Here is a 19,987-nt window from a genome sequence, read left to right on the forward strand (position 1 = left end):
AATAGTTTCTCTGAGCTGAGTTAAGATTTTTGAACGCTAAGATTATAAAAATTGTAGATATCAATAAGAAACCATGTGCAAAATATACAAAATATACATACGTATATATATGTATGTGTGTGTCACACACACACACACACACAATCTCTTTTTTTTTTTTTTTTTAAGAAATATTTTTAAAGAAATTTTATAACAGTTCTCCACCCCCAGGCCAGTTGAGAGGGTAACGGAGGGAAAGTAGGTTTGCATCCTGAGATGGTGGTACAGGTCTCATTCTGCCACTCAACAGCCCTCTGGCTGGTCAGGGCATTTCACCATGAGGGTCCCTTATCTGGGAGCGAATAACACCTGGCCTACTTAACAAAATGGTTGTTTTTCTATGTCTGTGAGAATAAGAAAAGGTTATCAAGTGTATTGCAAACTGTAAATTTTCTTTTGAGGTGAAAGGCTTTTGGCATTTTTTTTAAGCTCTCCATCACCTGCCTTAATGAGGTTTATCTTGCTCCTTTTCCTTCAACAAACATGGATCTCCCACAGGTCCTATAATTGTCTTTTATGTGTCTCATTCTATAATTACATTTTTGCTTCTCAAGCTCCCTGCTTTTTCTTTTTCCTTTTTAGATGCCAAACCTGAACGTGACATTCTTCTCAGCTGTGCTTAAAAAAATGATAATATTCGTAGTTCTCTTATTAGCTCCCTCCTATCTAGCTCAGCAGACTTGTTCAGCTTGTGGTCCACTGTGACCCCTGAAGCCCCTTCTACTGTGTATGCCTCGCCACCCACTTCCCTATGCTTTATATATCAGTGTGCCCTTGGACTTACTAAATATCTTGTGTTGTTTGTTTTTTAATTTGAGTTCTAGTTAGTTAACCTACAAGGCAATATTGGCTTCACAGCATTCAGTGCTCATCAAATAAGTATCTCATGTTCTAGATGAATAGTTTTCTTTACCATAATTATTTGCACATCCCCTTTGCCAGCTTAATCATTCCTGTTTCTTTTCCCCGATCCTTTAGAATGAGGCTTCTCAAGCCCTCCTACATTGTGGAGCCCAGTATTGGACAGAATCAGCTAGTGTTGAACACAGCGGAAGCAGGAGTCCTCCTTAAACATATCCTCCATGTTATCTGTCACCCAGAGGCTTAAGTATTTGTTATTTGTACAAGTAATCACAGGAAACCCGATCCCCTCCCCTTGGTGTTTGGCCAGCATTCAGCCTTCATGCAGATTTTGTCATAGCCATTACACTGGTGACTAATTGCTGGTCTCCCTGTCCTGAAAATATACTTAGTACACCCAGCCTGTCTAAACTCTGTCCCTCTGTGTCATCCCTGGAGGGCAGATGACTCCAAGCGTTTCCTTCGGCAGCTTTTGGCAGCGCGAGAGCAAGCATAGCCAGTGTCATGATCAATTGGCCTTAGTGACAGTGCAGACGTGAGGGACGGCTCCCCAGGCTCTCAGAGCTCTGGTATTTGGGCTTTTGTCTCCTGACACTCAGGCTGCTCCATCCTCCTTGAGTTATCCCTTTGCAAGGTCCGCAAGCAGAGGTAGCCCCTCCTCCATGACGCGGCACATGTCGTGACTCGCAGATAGGTCGTCCAGCATCTTCTCCTAGGAGGTTTGGCCACGGCTGGGAAGGTGAAATCACCAGCTCATGGGGCATTGGGTTCATGGTTTCACTGGGCTGAGACAAGAAGTTGGGACAGACTGTCCCACGTGTCCAATTACCCCGTGGCCTCCTTTCTTTTTGTGTGAGGTAGTACATATGTCCGTGCAGCTCTATTCCTTTTCCAAAATTCATGTCCTGGAATGACCAGACAAATGAAACCTGGTCCATTTTGAGGAAAGGGGAAACACCCTGTAGTTGGTATGAGAAGTAAAGCTGGTGGCCCCTTCGTGTGGCATCCAGGAGCCCCCGACTGGACGGCTCAGTTTGGCCGTACTCACAGTTAAACTCACTTCTGATACAGTGAGAAAAGTCACGAGTGTTGTATCTGTCGTGTCCTAACATATCGATTGCTGTTCTCTTTCTGTTCCGTCTTGCTCGCTCATTACCTTCCTCCACAACTCCCGTGGAGAGATCTAATTTGCCCAGGGTACCACCGGATTGCAGCGTATTGAAGTAACATGAAATCTGCGGGATGGAGGAACAACGCAGCCACACCGTTCCCCCTGTACAAGGGAGCTGATGGCTTCACTGTAGTTGTTTTGTAATTAAAGCCGCCTCAGAGATGCTCAGGGCCAGCGGGGTGGGCAGCTTCAAGGAGCCCCGCCACCAGCAGGGGCCAGGAACAGGGCTGCAAAGCAAGGAGGAGCCCACCCATTTTAGAGTGGGGGGAGGTGAGAGGCTAACACAGTAGTTCGTAAAACTCTAGGGACCTCTTTGGGGACTCCTCCAGATTTCTGGGGCTCTCGAAGATTTGACATAAGCCAAGGAAACTTCATTTACATCAATCCCTGCAGGTGGCCACAGTCATGGCTGGAGGAACACTGCTCCAGGGGCTTCACCGTTTCACCTTTTTTTTTTTTTCTTTTTTAGATTTTTATTTATTTGAGAGAGAGAGGGAGAGAAAGTGTGTGCAGGGTGGGGGGGCGTGGGGGCAGAGGGAGAAGCAGTCTCCCCAGTGAGCAAGGAGCCCGATGCGGGACTCGATCCCAGACCCTGGGATCATGACCTGAGCAGACGGCAGACACTTAACCAACTGAGCCACCCAGGCGCCCCGTGGCTTCACTTTCTTGGATGTTGATGTTCACTTTCTTGATGTTTGATGATGTCGTAACAGTCTGAATAAGTCAAGTGATTCAAGCAGTTCTCGATCAGTGTGCACACTTAGAGGGATATTCCACAAGAATCCCTACTCTAGGCACCAGCCCAGCTCTTATCAAATTAAAATATCTGGCATTGGAGCCCAAGAATGTGTGTTTTGAAACCTCTCAGGTGATCTTCATGTGCCTGCTTGGAATTAGAGGCCAAGTGTGCCAGAGTCTCACCTTGCTTCATGCTGTGAGTGGTATACATTAAAGAAGGAAGCACTGCCGATGAATTATTCATTTGTTTTTACTTTTACTTTTGTTCCCAAATCTAATCAGTTGTTAAGTAGGGCTGTCTTGATTATAACCATTAGTGAATAAAAGTGTGCTGTAATTTCACACCTGAGAGCTAGTGCCAGCCATCACGTTCACAAATAAAACTGATAATCGGGGTCTATGGTCTGACTTAAGCAATCATCCTTTTAAGAATATGCTTAGAAGTATAATCTGTAGATTTAATTATTTCTTGCAATAAAAATAAAGCAACACCTAGTTTTAAATACAGCCTGAGTAAAACACATTGTCTTCACACCTTACTCTCTCTTACATTTAAAATGAATAGCTGATTTATTTGACCGTTTCTCTCATCACATATTGAATGCCTACTATGGCCAGCGACTGTGGTAGGCATGGAGAGTACAGCAGTGAAGGAGAAAAAGATCAGCCCTTGTGGGGCTTCCATTTAAGTGGGGGAGACAGACTATCAACAAGATAAGCAAGTTAAGTAGATAGTGAGCTCTGTACGTACTGAAGAGAAACCCTTTGTCCAACAACAATTTCATTGGGAGTCCACTGTATTCTGGCATTGTTAGACACACAAGAATGTCTGCCTTCAAAGAGTTTATAATCTGGTTCAAAAACTTACTGAACACCTCCCAGGAAAATGGTACTAATTAAATTCATACAGGAAGCAAAGAGCTCCAAAAACTGTATATGCTGTATATATTGTTCTCTCTTTGATGTCTCTAAGCCTTTCCTATAATTTCCCTTTGCACAGAGGCCAGACATTATGGCTGAAACCAGCATAGCTATTTTTTAAAACATGGGAGAAATGATTTAAAAATTAATGGACTATGCAATTTACATTTCATTCTCATTCTACATTCTACATTTAATGGCAAATTATTTCTATTTTGACCACACGCTTAGTCTTTCAAAGCCCCAGGGTTCTGAATCTCCGTGCTATCATATCAAGATACTTGCTGAGAAATGGAAACTACGGGAGTTTCGAAGGCTTGTCTGGTGCAGTGGTTTTCAGGTTATGAGTTAAGGACCATGGCATTGGCTGGGAACAAGTCAGAGCGCAGATTCCCTTGTGTCTGCCAAGGCACCCAATCAGAATCTCTGGGGTCTGTCCTTCAACATAAAACATGCCCTGACATGCTCCAGCACTAGTAATTCACAAACACTTGCTCTCACCTCTGGGTGCTAATCGAGGCAGGTAAAACCAGCCCATGATTATCCAAGACGAAGGTGTACAGGTCAGACCCTGATGTACTATTTTTGACCTGGGAATCTGCTTCCCATCAAGGAAGCATGCTTCCCATGCTTCACCGTAACCATGGATAAGTGGAGACACCCCCACATCTGTGTTATAAGTGCGTATGAGAGAGGTATCATGGGGGGGGCAAGTCTACAAGCCAGAGATAAGCTCTTGTCCCTAAAGACGCAATAAACAGCCACAACCCTGTCATATTGTGGCAAATGACTGCAAAGACTATGCCCACTCTTAGCGCCTAGGAAGCTCCTGCTGGTGTTCTGGAGTTACTGCGCGTTGCTCTGTCTCTGGAGACACAGTCTGAGCTTGTCTGCCTCTGTCTTTATGTCCTTCCCGATTCCTTTTTCCTTCTGGTTCATCTTTCCACTTTGAGTCTGTTTTCCACAACAGAGTCCTACTATTATTTTGTTCTTATTGATTTAACGTATGGCATTTAAGGAAGAGTTCTGTATCCCTTTTTCCCTTTTCTTCCTTTTAAAGGCAAACAAGTGGGATATTTTTTATCAAGAGGTGAAAACTAAATGAGATTACATGGCCTTTAAATTTATGCTGCCCTTTGCGGTCTTGGGAGAGATTTTTTTTCTTTCCCTTCCGCTCTAGCTACAAGTCTCCGGGAAAAAGAAAACTGTTAGAGCAATCAGAATATAGCTAGTCGTTTCTTTTTGTCGTATTTTTTGTGAAGTTTGAGCCTGGTCCCTCCTCCTTAATTACAAAAATAAAGATGTTTATGTTTGTTCTGTGGCAATAAGGCCCATTTAGTGTAGCGAACTTTGCAGATCCCCTTTGTTCCGTGCCCTGTTCCCTCTAGTCCGTGGCAAAGCCTCGTGGACTGATAAGGCCTTCTCCTTTCAGGTCATCTACTTCTGATTTATTTTTGTGGGTGTGTTCTCGTTGAAGTATGACACATGTAGAGAAAGAGGTTCAGGTCACACTGTCCATTGGCGTGAATTTTCATGAAACGAACATATCTCGTGTAATCTCTACCCAAATCAAGCGCTGGAACAGAGCCAACATCCAGACACGGCCTCCTCCCACTTGTCTTCCCCGGTCATTCCCACCTCCTCGCCCAGGTAAACACAGTCTCGAATCCTAAAACCACACACACATTTTGCCTATTTTTGGCTTTATGTGAGTGGAATCGCGCCATATGTTTTACTCCACGTCTGGTGTCTTTGAGTCAACAGGACGTCGGTGAGCGTCCCCATGTGTCTTAGGTAGCATCAGTTTAGCTGCCTGGATGTGTCAAATTTACCTCGTGAGAACATGGAACAGCTCATGTGTCCCTTCTGTGGAGCATTTGGAGTGTTTCCAGTTTGGGGACATTACAGATTCTTGCACATGTCCTTTGGTACACCTGTGTGTGCATCTGGCAGGCACAGGCCTGGGAGTGGGGCTGCTGTGTCCTTCGATACACACACGTTCCAACTTCAGCAGAGAACGTGAGCCGCTTCATCTCAAGACGGTGACAGCACATCAGTGACGTAGCAGAGTTCGGGCCACTTCACATCATTGTAGCACTTCATGTTGGAAGTCTTCTTAATTTTAGCCTGCCTTTTGGGTGTGTAACTGGTTTTTCTTTTGGCTTCAGTTTGCAGTTTCCTGATAATTGACAATGTTAAGCATTAATGTTTATTTATTAATCTTTTAGATATCCTTGTTTGTGGAATTCCTTTTCAGATCTTTGCTCATTTTTCCTATTGAAATGTCTGTCATGTTGAGTTTCAGAAGTTCTGTATTCTGGATTGGGAGCCCACCGTTGGGTGTATGTTTTACACATATTCTGCTTCTCTTTCTTTTGAGGACTAGAAGTCCTTACTTTCAGTGGGGTTCAATCCTTTCCTTTATGATCCTATGAAAGAAACCTCTGCCTCTGTCGCAAAGATGTTCTTCGCGGTGTGGTCCAGAATCTTTAGATCCACACTTAAATATACGAGCCAGTGGGAATGGATTTTTAGGTGAGGTTGCAGGTGGGGGTTCAGCACTGACTTTCATCTGTGCGTGTTCCCTCGGTACCCACTGAGATTGGGTGGTTTTGATTTTTTTTGTTGTTGTTGTTCATGCCCTTAATTTTTTTTTAATAAAAAATATTTTTATTTTAGACTAGTTTTTGATTGGCAGAAACGTTACAAAGACGATGCAGAGAGTTCCCGTGTACCCTCCCACCCATGGTCTGGGGTACACGCGTCGTAGCTAATGTGTCATTATTAAGTCCGGGCTTTATTCAGATCAGGACCATTGGTTTTTGACAAAGCGCTGCTGGCAGATGCTGTGAGACCACGTCCTCGTGGCTAAACCTTCGGTGACAAGTGCGCTGTGGTAGGAGCCCACGTCTCTGGTCTCCGCTGACACTGGAGAACTCAGCAGGGCTTGCGTGGTGTGGACACAGGTCCTGGAAGATCCTGGGGAGGGACGTGTGGAAATTCTGCCATCGAAGAGCCTCCAGCATTGTAGACCCCCTGAACTCTCAGGCCCGGCCTTAGAAATCCTGAGTTTTAGTATGTGATGAGTAGCCTTCTCCTGAGGTCCTGTAGACTTCAGTTTTGCTATCTTGAACCAAAGTTTAAAATCCACGATGATGACGTGCTTTGTGTTTTTATTTAGTCAACATGCTGTACATCACATCCGCAGGACTCCCACATGGACATTTGTACCTTTTGACCCTCTTCCCTCAGTTTCCCCCATCCTCCATCCCTACCTGTGGCCACCACCAGTCTGTTCTCTGTATCTATGAACTTGGGTTTTTTTAGATGGCACACATGAGTAGATGACGTAGTATTTGTCCAACTTATTTCAATTAGCGTAATGTCCTCAATGTCCATTTATATTGTTACAAATGGCAGAATTCCCTTCTTTTTATGGCTGTATAGTATTTCATTATATATGTGTACCACTCTTTCTTTATCCATTCGTCCGTCAGTGGACACTTAGGTTATTTCTATAGCTTGGGTCTTGTAAATAATACTGCGATGAACATGGGATTGTAGATACTTTCAAGTTAGTATTTTCACCTTCTCTAGGTAAAACCCAGAAGTGGAATTTCTAGATCATATGGTAGTTCTATTTTTAATTTTTTGAGGTACATTTTACTGTTTTCCATAGTCGTTGCACCAAATTACATCCCCACCAACAGTGCACAAGGAAGGGGTCCCTTTTCTCCACATTCTTATCAACACCTGTTATTTCTTATCTTTTTGATAACAGCCATTCTAACAGGTGTGAGTGATATTTAATTGTGGTTTAGATTTGCATTTCCCATATAATTAGTGAGGTGGAGCATCTTTTCATGTACCTGTTAGCCATCTGTATGTCTTCTTTGGAAAAATGTTTATTGAGAATCCTTTGCCCATTTTTTTTAAAAAAATTATTTTTTATTAACATATAATGTATTATTTGCCCCAGGGGTACAGTCTGTGAATCGTCAGGCTTACACACTTCACAGGGCACTCATCATAGCACACACCCTCCCCAATGTCCATAACCCAACACCCTCTCCCTACCCCCCTCCCCCTGGCAACCCTCAGTTTGTTTTATGAGATTAAGAGTCTCTTATGGTTTGTCTCCCTCCTGATCCCATCTTGTTTCATTTACTCCTTTCCTACCCCCCAAACCCCTCAACGTTGCCTCTCAACTTCCTCATATCAGGGAGATCATATGATAATTGTCTTATTTCGCTCAGCATAATACCCTCTCGTTCCATCCACGTGATCACAAATGGCAAGATTTCATTTCTGTTGATAGCTGCATAGTATTCCGTTGTGTGTGTGTATGTGTGTGTGTGTATATATATACACACACACACACCACACACACCACATCTTCTTTATCCATTCATCTGTTGATAGACATCCTTTGCCCATTTTTTAATCAGATTTTTTTCTCTTGAGTTATATGACTTCTTTATATATTCTGGGTATTGTGCCCTTATCAGATGTATGATTTGCAAGTATTTTCTCCTTCACTAGGTTGCCTTTTCATTTTATTGATGGTTACCTTTGCTATACAGCTTTTTAATTTGACATAGTCCCACATGTTTATTTTTGCATTTGTTACCTTTGCTTTTGGTGTCAAATTCAGAAACATCATTGCCAAGATCGATGTCAAGGATATTAGCCTATGATTTCCTCTAGAAGTTTTGTGGTTTCAGGACTTACAGTCAAGTCTTTAATCCATTTTGAGTTGATTTTTGTACATGGTGTAGGAGAGCGGCCCATTTTCACTCCACTGATCAGCCTTTTAAGAGTCCCTCTTATTGCCGAATGCCATGGGGAAGGAGACATCAGTGTCCCTCTTTGGCCTTGGATGTGGGTGTTTGGAGAACTGTATGCTGATCTAGCTTGGACCTGGGGAGCATCACCATGACCCCTATTTCTGAGGAAGGCAAGGCAGACAGCCACTGAGATGGCCAGACCTTTTATTGCCATTTCTCCTGTTCCTTGCCTGTCCTAGACCCCCTAACAAACTCTGGTGTGCCAGCATGTTTCAAAGCATCCGTGATTTCCTCAACTGTTTTTACCTTTTAACTCAGAGTGCAGACTAAGCCCCAGTGACTGTGTTTCATTTTTACAGCAGACATTTAAATTGTAGCAAAAAAACAAGAAAGACTAGCCAGCCGGCCCCATTAATATTTGATGATACAGTCATTGTTCTTTAACGTGGCCATAACCCCTGTTTTGGATGACACTTTGAGAGCCGCCGTGTGGACCCCGGAATGCACACATGCACACTGGGGTCCTTTTGTCTTTGTCACGCTTCTCCTCAGTACCATGAGCTCTCGACACTCTGCCAGCCCAGTGGTCTTCACCAGTGCCAGAAGTTCCCCCAAAGAAGAGCTCCATCCTGCCACCTCGCAGCTCGCACCTTCCTTCCCCTCCTCCTCCTCCTCCTCTTCATCTGGCCCTAGGACCTTCTACCCTCGCCAGGGCGCAACCAGCAAGTACCTGATTGGGTGGAAGAAACCCGAAGGAACCATAAACTCTGTGGGATTTATGGACACGAGAAAGTAAGAATTCTTTCGCTTCTCTTACTGGGTGGTTTGCTTTTAACAGGACGGAGAACAGAAAAGGTTGAGGCAATTTCCTACCACAGAGGCGGCCGGCTGGGGTTTGGTCAAGAGATTTTTCTTTTTCCCTCCTAAGTAAAACTTAAATTATTTCTCTCCTTCATTCCTTAAATAAGTTATGTGGCAAATCATTGATTTGAGAATCTTAGATGTCGTAGGAAGGAGTCTGTCTGGAGAACAAACTGCAGAATAATTGACCTTCTGGCACGAAGGTGACATTCTCCCTTTGGTGATGTTAATCACAGCCTTCCCATGGGGTTTTTAACTCAGGGCCCAGCAGAGGGAGTGTTAGAGAGGGACTGCCCTGAATATAAAGAACTTTTTGACAAAGTACTACAGGAGTAAAAAAAGCTCTAAATGAGTCCTTCGATCATGTTGTTTGAGTTTGTACAGAAGTAACATTTGGGATTTGTATGCCGTGGTCTTACTAGTAAGTCGTGCTAACTCTGGCTTAGTGGGGCTAATGGGTTCCTGTAGAAGAGCAGTTTGTGCACCAGATTCTTATTTTGTGCTTCCAGTTGGTTGTGTTTCTTTCACAAGCACTTACCTGAGCAGCTTGTCCTTGTGTCTCCTGGAAAACGTCCCTCCTGACTCACCGCCTCAGGGTCCATCGTGGCCTTACATCACCCTGCTTGGTTTCTCCCATCTCTTCCTTTCAAGGCGCCATCAGAGTGACGGCAACGAGATGGCCCACACCAGGCTGCGCGCCTCAACCAGGGACCTCCGGGCGTCCCCCAAGCCGGCCTCCAAGTCCACCATCGAGGAGGACCTCAAGAAACTCATCGACTTGGAAAGCCCAACTCCTGAATCCCAGAAGAACTTTAAGGTATAGGACAGAGCTCGGGGCACGTGGCTGTTAGGGTGGGTGGCCAGAAGGGCCGGGGCTGCTCACCACGGAGGCCCCTCCAGCATGCACTCTGCCCTAAAAGGGGCTTATGACGTTCTCCAAGCGTTTTGTCCCCGCTGCCACAGCTTTCAGTCTGGTTTTTATATTTACCTGTCCCTACCGCGCTTTATCTTCCTTAGTGTACCCCACTGCCCGTGCACAAGCCACGCTCTTCCACAGACGTTAACCCATATGGCACTGCTTCTGAGAACTTGGCAGAGCACCTGTGGCTCCCTCGTCACCCAAAAGTTTTCTGTAAATGCCTTAGAGCCTTCTGTCCAAAGGGTCCCTCCTCCCACAAGTAGCTCCCAGTTCACGTCCTGTCCTGTGTGCCCCACCTCTGCCCCCCGACAGGCAGGTCTGCTGTCTGTGCACCACGTAGCATTCAGCCACTCAGAGAGATGGCCTGATTTACGCCCACTCTCTTCACCACCTCATCCTCCAGAAGCCACCTCTGCAGCCCAGCAAACTAGGTCTACATACTTACCTTCAGAACTTTCTAAACCTCTTTACTTTGCAAAAACCTCTCTGCTTCCCTTGCAGAATTCTAGGCTAGAATTTCTCTAAAGCCAGCCTCCCTCCCCATCACGTGCTGAGTGCCTGCTCAGGGTTTATATTTGTGGGTCAGTGGCCAGACCTTGGCGCAACCACGTGGAAGTTTGTTCTGCCCGCCTTAGCTTGGAGGAGCCCTGAAGCCTACTTGAGGGTCTTTCTTGTCCTCAGAAGTGTACCATCTCCTCCTCCCAGGGCTTGAAGCTGGCCTTTGTTGAGTGGGGCCCAGAGCTCTGAGCACAAGGCATTTCTGTGTGCGGTGTGTTGTGTAGCCCCAGAAGGAGGGGATCTACCCCCAGGAAGGTCAGCACGGCACACTTGGACATGTTCTGTTGTCCAGCTGCTTAGCTGAGTGACTGGTAGTCTGTTCGAAGTGACTAGAGAGTATAATCTCAGAGGAACTCTGATAGTTGATTGGAAAGATAAGCTCAAGTATTGCCTTAACCACTTGCTGTCCTCAAACCAGGAGCAGAGTGCAGGGGCCATGCCCAGCAGGATGAGCTATATGGCCTCGTCCATTCTCACTCCGGCTTCTCGTCACAAGAGTGTGTGTGTGTGTGTGCACCTTTCTCAAGATAGGCCAGACATACCCCCTAAACTGAAAAATCAGCATTTACAGAAATTAAGTGTACTCCAAAGGCCATTCTGGCATTGTGCTGCGAAATAAAGATTTATTAACATAAACATTAACCTCATAAATCATTTTAAAGACTTGGTCATTCTTGATTTCTGTAATTTCTGTTTTATAAGCCAGCACTTCACAGTTCTGACTCATCACGCAGGGTACAAATGGTTTCCTTAGCAACCTCGCAAAAGACAGTGTTTGAAACTTCTTTATCCAGCAGAACCCAAAGAGGTGTATTAAAATGTATAAGTACCAGTTTCAAAATAAAATTTTTTTCAGATTTTTTTCCTTTGAGGTTAGAGGAAAATAAAACTTGCCCTGAAAGGAATCTTTCCTCCAATTCTCGGTTTCCCATTTTTGGAAAGGGGCAAACTTAGAGCTTTGATTCTTTTGATTTACTCATGCAGTAGAAATAATTGAAAGCAAATGTCTCTTTTGCCCTCATTCCTGTTTTTGGCTTTTATTTCCAAAATGAATTATTTTAACATTCCTGAAACAGGGGTGCACCTTCTTTGTGTCCCGACCGCATTACCGAGAGACCCTCTGTAAAGAAGGCTCTCTGCAGGCTACTCTCTTACTGGGAAGGGCTGGAAGTAAGGCTCTTCTTTCTCCAGTGTCCTCCTTTTTGGTTTGGTTTCAGATGACTTTAGCTAAGTATCTCCGTGTGTCTTCCGAAATTCTCCGTTGGGATGCTCCTGGCTCTGCTGTGTCAGAAAGGCCAGCATGCCCTTGAGAGGTCTTCCAGGCCAAGCCTGGCTTGAGGCCCCAGGCCACTGCATCAGGTGTCAGGGTCCTGGCAGTGGCCAGCTTTGGGCTATGAGACTTGGAACCCACTCGGACCACACTGGCTTTCTTGGAGAGCTCATGCTACCAGTGAGTGAGCGTTAATATCAAATGAGAGGGTTAATACAGGGTGATTTGCCAGCAATGTGTGATATCTGCTTTGGGATGTGGTGAGCTGTGGCTCAGAGGTAGGTGGCCACAGGGCCTAAGCACCTGCCACAGAGCTCCTGTCTCAAGGAAGATGGCAGACTGCTGACCTTCTAAGAAACCTCACTGGCAGGCAGAGAGGGATCACCTTACCTTCCCCAAGGGCTGCACCCAGCGGCAGGTGAACAGACAGAGCGCAAACCCATGGTCCCGCTTTGCAGCCAGAGCTGAGTGTGAGGCACGGGCCAGAGGTGGCGGCTGCGGGCAGCTCCAGGTCTCGGGGAGTGCTGGCGCTTGCTTACAGCGGGTGCTGGTGACCAGCTCATGAAGCCAGGAGGCCTGGGAAGAGGGCGGGAACAGGAGCTGACCTCAAGAGGCCCCTCCTCTAGGCCGTGTTCCTCGGCTTTGAAATAGATTGGTGGTGCCGGATGGTTTTAAAGTTTGGGAACCCCCCCTTTTTAAAGAAAATAAAACATGGAAGTCTAATACGGAGAAGTCAGAAAGTGGAGTCCTCTGACAGGAGGGGTGGCTGTCATGGGTGCCTGGGTCCCACTTGAATGTCTCTGCTCCCCAGGCAGTGATGCTCTGAGGCACCGGTATGGTCCCCAGGACAGTCTGCAAAGCCCCCTGGCCTGATGCGCTCTCAGAGCCCTTGTGAGTCAGTGTTGACTCATGGTGGTTCTTTCCCAGGGCTGCAGCACTGGGCACAGCCCAGCAAGCACCCTGGGAGGCAGGCCCAGGGCGCTCTCAGAACCAGATCGGTGTGCACGCGCCTTCAAGACTGGAGGGGAACAGGGATGGGGTGAGGGGCCACCCCGACATGTTGGGACAAGACGACTTTTTAATGGGCGCAAAGCATCAAGGCAGATTGCCTACTTCCATCTCCTGCCCTGCCTCCCTTCAGTGCAAGATGTTAGAACTTCTAAGAAAGCATGCCGCTCCAAGGAGCTCCTCAAGGTGGCAGCTCACAGCCCTGAAGTTTGTTAATATTTCCCAAAGAGGCTGAAACTAGAATTAGTGGAAAACCACCTTCCTGTATGACCATCAGGGCAGGGATACTCACTAGAAAAGGAAATCCCTTTGCTGAACCCAGAGGCGCTAAAACAGATTGGGAGCAGCGTTTGAATGGAGAGATCTGGGGCCTGGCCTGGTAGGCAGGAGTCGTACGTGATAGTCCTAGAAGCTTGCCGATGGGAGAGAGAGAGGATCTGGCTATATTTTTTAAAATCATAATCAGCAGGCCATTTCACCTCTGTCATGCCCACTCTTCTCGGTGAGTGGTAAAGGAAAACCACCGTTTCCGTACCCAGTTCCCTGCATTTACAGACTCACAGAGCCCTTATCTCAGCAGCTTCGCTTTCTAGGCAAGCGTATATGTACCTTGTGCTTAACTCATCATGAATTTTTAGAAGTGAGCATAATTTTTACACCGCCAGCTACACCTGGGGCTCATTGACAATGCGTTTGACTAATTATTTGTTCATATTTATGTGGCAGCTGTGCACACCACTTCCTAGGGAGCTTTGACTTGATTAACCCTTGGTTTGATGAACAGAAGCATGTTAGACCCTGAGTGTCCGCTCTCTTCCCGGCGTCCTCAGTGGAGACACGCTTGTGTCTTCCTCTCTCTGCCCCTTTCCATTGTCCCAGAACGTCCCGCAGAGGCCTTCTGCCGGCTGAGACTCTGCCCTCCCACTCACATCTTCGCCCGTCCTCTACATCGTTCTCCCTGCCAAGGTGGATACTTGTCTAGGGAGGCCTGAAGAACTACAACTTTATTGCTAACCGACCAGATACTCTGCCGGCTCTGAGGCGGGACATTTAAAATACCGTTAATGTGTCTTGTTTCTCAAGTAATGGGATTCTCAGAAGCTTGCTTTTTGCAAAAGGACCTCAACTAAATGTCAAATCTGGTGACAAAAGCAAAGGACAAGAGAGAATAGCTATCTAGAACTTCTGCCATTTCTATAGAACTGTATCAATATGTAGGTGGCTTCTCTATTTTAGTGGGTAGAAATCCATCCTCAGAAACATTCTGTCAGACTGATTCAGTAGACTCTTAGCAGCTGCTGCTTATCAGGAGGCACCTCCTGCTAGAGCTGCTCTCTGTCCTGAGGACATAGGCCACCATGTAACTCCCTGTCCGCCCGCCACTCTCAGTTCCAGGCGCTCTCCTCGCCCCAGTCGCCTTTTCCTGCCACGCCCACGGCAAGACGGGCCCTGCACCGCACGCTGTCCGATGAGAGCATCTACAGCGGCCAGAGGGAGCACTTCTTTGCCTCCAGGGCATCACTTCTGGACCAAGCCCTGCCCAATGACGTCCTCTTCAGCAGCACGTACCCTTCCCTGCCCAAGTCTCTCCCGCTGCGGAGGCCTTCTTACACCTTGGGGATGAAGTCGCTGCATGGTGAGTGTTTTGGGTGCTCAGATTCCCGGCTTGCCAACCTCGGTCAGCTGCGCGCCTGTAATCCCAGACCTCAGGGTACGCACGCTCCGCCTCCCCAGAGTCATCTGGGATGCCTGTTTGGGGTCTGTTTGATTCGATGGTTGTCTATATTGTGAAATGGCCGCCATGGTGAGTCTAGTTAATATCCGTCACCTTGCATAGTTGCAGAGTGTTTTCTTCCTTGTGATGGGAACTTCTAAGATGCATTCTTAGCAAACTCCACATAATAATAATAATAATAATAATAATACCACACAGTAGTCCCCGTGACTTGTCTTTCTCTAATTTATTTCAATCAGCATAGTGCCCTCAGGGGCCGTCCATGTTGTTGCAAATGAGAAGATTTCATTTTTTAAGGCCAAGTAATATTCCTGTGTGTGTGTGTGTGTGTGTGTGTGTGTGTGTTTCATCCGTCAGTGAACACTTAGGTTGTCTCCTTATCTTGGCTATTATAAATAATGGTGTAGTGAACTTGGGGCTATATATATATATTTTTCAAGCTAGTGTTTTCATTTTCTTCGTATAAATACCCAGAGAGGAATTTCTAGATCATATGGTAGCTCTATTTTTGAAGAACCTCCGTACTGTTTTGCGCAGTGGCTGCACCACTTTACATTCCCATTAACAGTGCACAAGGGCTCCCTTTTCTCCACACCCTTGCCAACACTTGTATCTTCCCTTAACAAGTGTGAAGTGGTGTGGAGTATTATGCCTCCATCAGAAAGGACGAATACCCAACTTTTGTAGCAACATGGACGGGACTGGAAGAGATTATGCTGAGTGAAATAAGTCAAGCAGAGAGAGTCAATTATCATATGGTTTCACTTATTTGTGGAGCATAACAAATAGCATGGAAGACATGGGGAGTTAGAGAGGAGAAGGGAGTTGGGGGAAATTGGAAGGGGAGGTGAATCATGAGAGACTGTGGACTCTGAAAAACAGTCTGAGGGGTTTGAAGTGGCGGGGGGGGGTGGGAGGTTGGGGTACCAGGTGGTGGGTATTATAGAGGGCACGGCTTGCATGGAGCACTGGGTGTGGTGAAAAAATAATGAATACTGTTATGCTGAAAAGAAATTAAAAAAAAAAACAAGTGTGAAGTGGTATCTCGTTGTGGTTTTGGATTTGCATTTCCCTTATCATTAATGATGTTGAGCATCTGTTCACTTACCTCTTGGCCATCTCTATTTTGTCTTCAGAAAGATGTCTGTTCATATTCTATTTTCTAATCGGTTTGTTTTTTGGTTATTGAATTATAGGAATTCTTTATACATTATGAATGTTACCCCCTTATCAGATCTGATTTGCAAATATTTTCTCCCAGTTCATAGGTTGCCTTTTCATTTTGTTAATGGTTTTCTTTGCTGTGCAGAAATTTTTTAGTGTGCATGTGGTCTATTTGTTTATTTTTACCTAACAAAGGTAACAAACCTTTGCTTTTGGTGTCAAATCCAAAAAGTCATCATCATCAAAACTGATGTCAGGGAGCTTACTGCCTGTAAGCTTCTTCTGGAAGTTTGGCTTTAGGTCTTACAGTTAAGTCTTTTATCCATAATGAGTTAACTTTCGTGGTTTGGTGTAAGATAGTGCTCTGGTTTCATTCTTTTGCATGTGGCTATCCCATTTTCCCCACACTGTTTATTAAAGACCATCCTTTCCCAATTGTATATTCTTGGCTCCTTTGTCATAAATTAATTGACCACATATGCATATGTTTATTTCTGGGCTCTGTTCTGTTTCATTGATGTATTTGTTTTGATGCTAACACCATACTGTTTTGATTACTATAGCTTTGTAATATAGTTTAAAATCAGGAACATGAATGCCTCTAGCTTTGTTTTTTTCCAAGATAGCTTTGGCTATTCAGAGTCTTTTGTAATTACATAATTTTAGGATTGCTTGTTCTACTTCTGAGAATAATGTCGTTAAAATTTTGGTAGGGATTGCCCTGAATCTGTAGATTACTTTGGGTTGTAGCATGGACATTTTTTTTTTTTAAAGATTTTATTTATTTATTTGACAGAGCGAGATCACAAGCAGGCAGAGAGGCAGGCAGAGAGAGAGGAGGAAGCAGGCTCCCCGCTGAGCAGAGAGCCCGATGCGGGCCTCGATCCCAGGACCCTGAGATCATGACCCGAGCCGAAAGCAGTGGCTTAACCCACTGAGCCACCATTATATTCTTTTATGAGCATGGAGTATCTTTACACTGCTTTGTTTCTTCAGTTTTCTTTTATCAATATCTAATGTAAGTTTACAGTGTGCAGGTCTTTTACCTCCTTGGTTAAAGTTATTCCTAGGTATTTTATTCCTTTTGTTTACTGTTGTGAGTGGGATTGTTAATTTCTCTGATATTTTGTTATTAGTGTATAGAAATGCAGCAGACTTATGTGAATTGATTTGGTATCCTACCACTTTACTGAACTCCTTTGTTAATTCTTAGAGTTTCTGGTAGAGTCTTTAGGGTTGTCTAATATCATACCACATGCAAAAAAGGCATCATATTTGGATGCCTTTTATTTCTTGTCTAATGCCCCGACTAGGACTCCTGATATTTTGTTGAGTACATGTGGTAAATGTGTGCATCCTTGTCTTGTTCCTGGCCTTAGAGGGAAGGCTTTCGGTTTTCATCGTGGAGTATGTCAGCCATGGCCTTTATTATGTTAAATAAAATCCCCTCTATACCTACTTTATGTGATTTTTTTAAAATCATAAATGGATGTTGATTTTTGTCAAATGCTTTTTCTGCATCTACAAAGATTATTATATGATTTTTATCCTTCATTTCATCAGTGTGGTGTGTATCACATTGATTTGTGGACGGTGAACCATCCTTCCATCCCTGAGACAAATTCCACTTGATCATAGTATAAGGAGGTTCTCTTAGTATATTGTAAATTCAGTCTACTAATATTTTGTTGAGGATTTTTGCATCTGTGTTCATCAAGGGTATTGGCCTGTCATTTTTTTTTTTCTTGTGGTGTCCCTGTCTAGTTTTGGTATCTGGGTGGGTAATGCCAGCCTCATAAAATGAGTTTGGCGGTGTTCCTTTTGCTACTGCTTTTTTAAAGGGTTAATTCTTCTTTGAATGTTCAGAAGAATTCGCCAGTAAAGTCCTCTGTTTCTGGGTTGTTTGAATCAGTACTCAACAGACCTTCCAACCATCTCCTTACTAGTAATCAGTCTGTTCAGATTTTCAGTTCCTTCATGATTCAGTCTTAGTGACTTAGCACAGCAGGTGGCACGTCAGTCTCATAATCATGATTCAGTCTTGGCAAGTTGTATGTTTATGGGGTTTATGCATTTCTTATGCACACTTTGTTGGCGTAAAATTCTTCATAGTAGTCTCTTAAGATCCTCTCTATTTCTTTGGTATCCGTTATAGTGTCTGCTCTTTGATTTCTGATTTTGAGTCTTTTTCTTTCTTGGTGAATCTAGCTAAAGCTTTGTCAATTTTGTTGACCTTTTTAAAGAACCAGTTCTTAGTTTCATTGATCTCTGTTTTATGTGTTTTGTTTTTTTATTTCCACTCTGATCTGTTGTTTCCTTCCTTTTACTAACTTTGGGCTTTATTTGTTGTTGTTTTCCTAGGTCCTTCAGATGTAAAGTTAGGTTATTTGAGATGTTTCTTGATATGTAGGCATTGTCACTATGAACTTCCCTCTTGGAACTGCTTTTCCTGCATCCCATAAGCTTTGGTATGTTGTATTTTCTTTTTCATTCTTCTGAAAGTATTTCTTGATTTCTCTTGTCATGTCTTCTTTGACCAATTGCTTGTTCAGTAGCAGTTAGTAGTTATTTAGTCTTTTGTCATAGTTATTTAGTAGTATTTAGTTATTTAGTCTTCACACATTTGTGAATTTTCCTGTTTTCTTCATATAATTGATCTCTAGTTCCATAGCATTATTGTGGGGAAAATGTTTGATTTAATTTCAGTCATCTTAAAATTTATTAAGACTTGTGACCTAACATATGATCCATCCTGGAGAATGTTCTATGTGTGACTGAAAAGAATGTCTATTTTTTTGTTTTTGGATGGACTATTCAGGATTAGCTGTAAAGTCCATCTGGTCTAGTGTGTCTTTAAGGTGGATGTTTCTTAATTGACCTGTCTAGATGATCTGTCCATTGATGAAAGTGGGTTATCAGAGTCCCCTACTATCACCATATTGCTGTTTCTCCCTTCAGGTCTGTTAATATTTGCTTCACATACTTAGGTGCTCCAGTGTTGGGTACATAAATATTTATAAACATTATATCCTCTTATTGGATTGTTCCCTTTATCATTATGTAATACCTTTTTATTTGTATTTTATTATAGTGTTTGTTTTAAAGTGTTTTTCATCTAATACATTACCTTTCTTTGGTTTCCGTTTGCATGGAATATCTTTTTTCAGTTTGTGTATGTCCTTACTTCTCAAGTGACTCTCTTACAGGCATCATATAGATGGGTCATGAGTTTTCTTTACTCATTCAGCCACTCTGTGTCTTTAAATTGGAGAATACAGTACATTTACATTTAAAATAATCAATGATAGGCATAAACTTTTTGGTGTTTTTTTTTTAATAGTTCCTCTGTATTCTTTTCCTCTCCTGCTCTCTTCCTTCATAGTTTAATAAATTTCTGTTGTGATAGGCTTAGGTTCCTTTCTGTTTATCCTCTGTGTATCTATCATAGGTTTTTGCTTTGTGGTTACCATGAGGCTTATGTATAACTTAGATTTATAACCATTTATTTTCAGTTCATAATAACTTAACTTTAAATGCATTCTAAAGTTCCACATTTTTACTCTCCCCCAACATTTTGTGTTTTAGATGTCACAATTTACATCTTTTTATCATGTGTATCCCTTAACTAATTACAGTTGACCTTTGAGCAACGAAGGAGTATGGGATATCAACCATCTATATACTCAAAAATCCATGTATAACTGTTGACTTCCCAGAAACATTAACTACTGTAGCCTAATGTTGACTGGAAGCCTTACCATTAACATAAACAGTCATTTCAAATAATTTTGTATGGTATAGGTCTAATATACTAGAATCTTACAATAAACTAGAGAAAAGAAAATATTAAAAATCATAAGAGAAGAAACATTTATAGTACTGTACTGCATTTACCAATATCATAAATTTACCTTGTCTGTTTGATTAACCATCTGTCAGTACCTATACAATTTTT

General features: G+C 43.7%; 1 protein-coding gene across 15 annotated transcripts in view; it reads left to right on the top strand.

The window, feature by feature from the left end:
• The window catches only part of SIPA1L1 (signal induced proliferation associated 1 like 1), a 368,863-nt gene that overhangs the window by 334,603 nt on the left and 14,273 nt on the right, over window positions 1–19,987 (top strand). For all 15 annotated transcript variants that reach the window (XM_044230270.1, XM_044230260.1, XM_044230258.1 and 12 more), the window contains 3 exons: window positions 9,070–9,309; window positions 10,030–10,195; window positions 14,523–14,769. In XM_044230270.1, coding sequence (XP_044086205.1) covers window positions 9,070–9,309; window positions 10,030–10,195; window positions 14,523–14,769 — 653 coding nt within the window. The remainder of the gene's footprint in view (window positions 1–9,069; window positions 9,310–10,029; window positions 10,196–14,522; window positions 14,770–19,987) is intronic.

The sequence above is a fragment of the Neovison vison genome, chromosome 13 (assembly GCF_020171115.1).
Source record: "Neovison vison isolate M4711 chromosome 13, ASM_NN_V1, whole genome shotgun sequence".
In the NCBI taxonomy this organism is placed as follows: Eukaryota; Metazoa; Chordata; class Mammalia; order Carnivora; family Mustelidae; genus Neogale; species Neogale vison.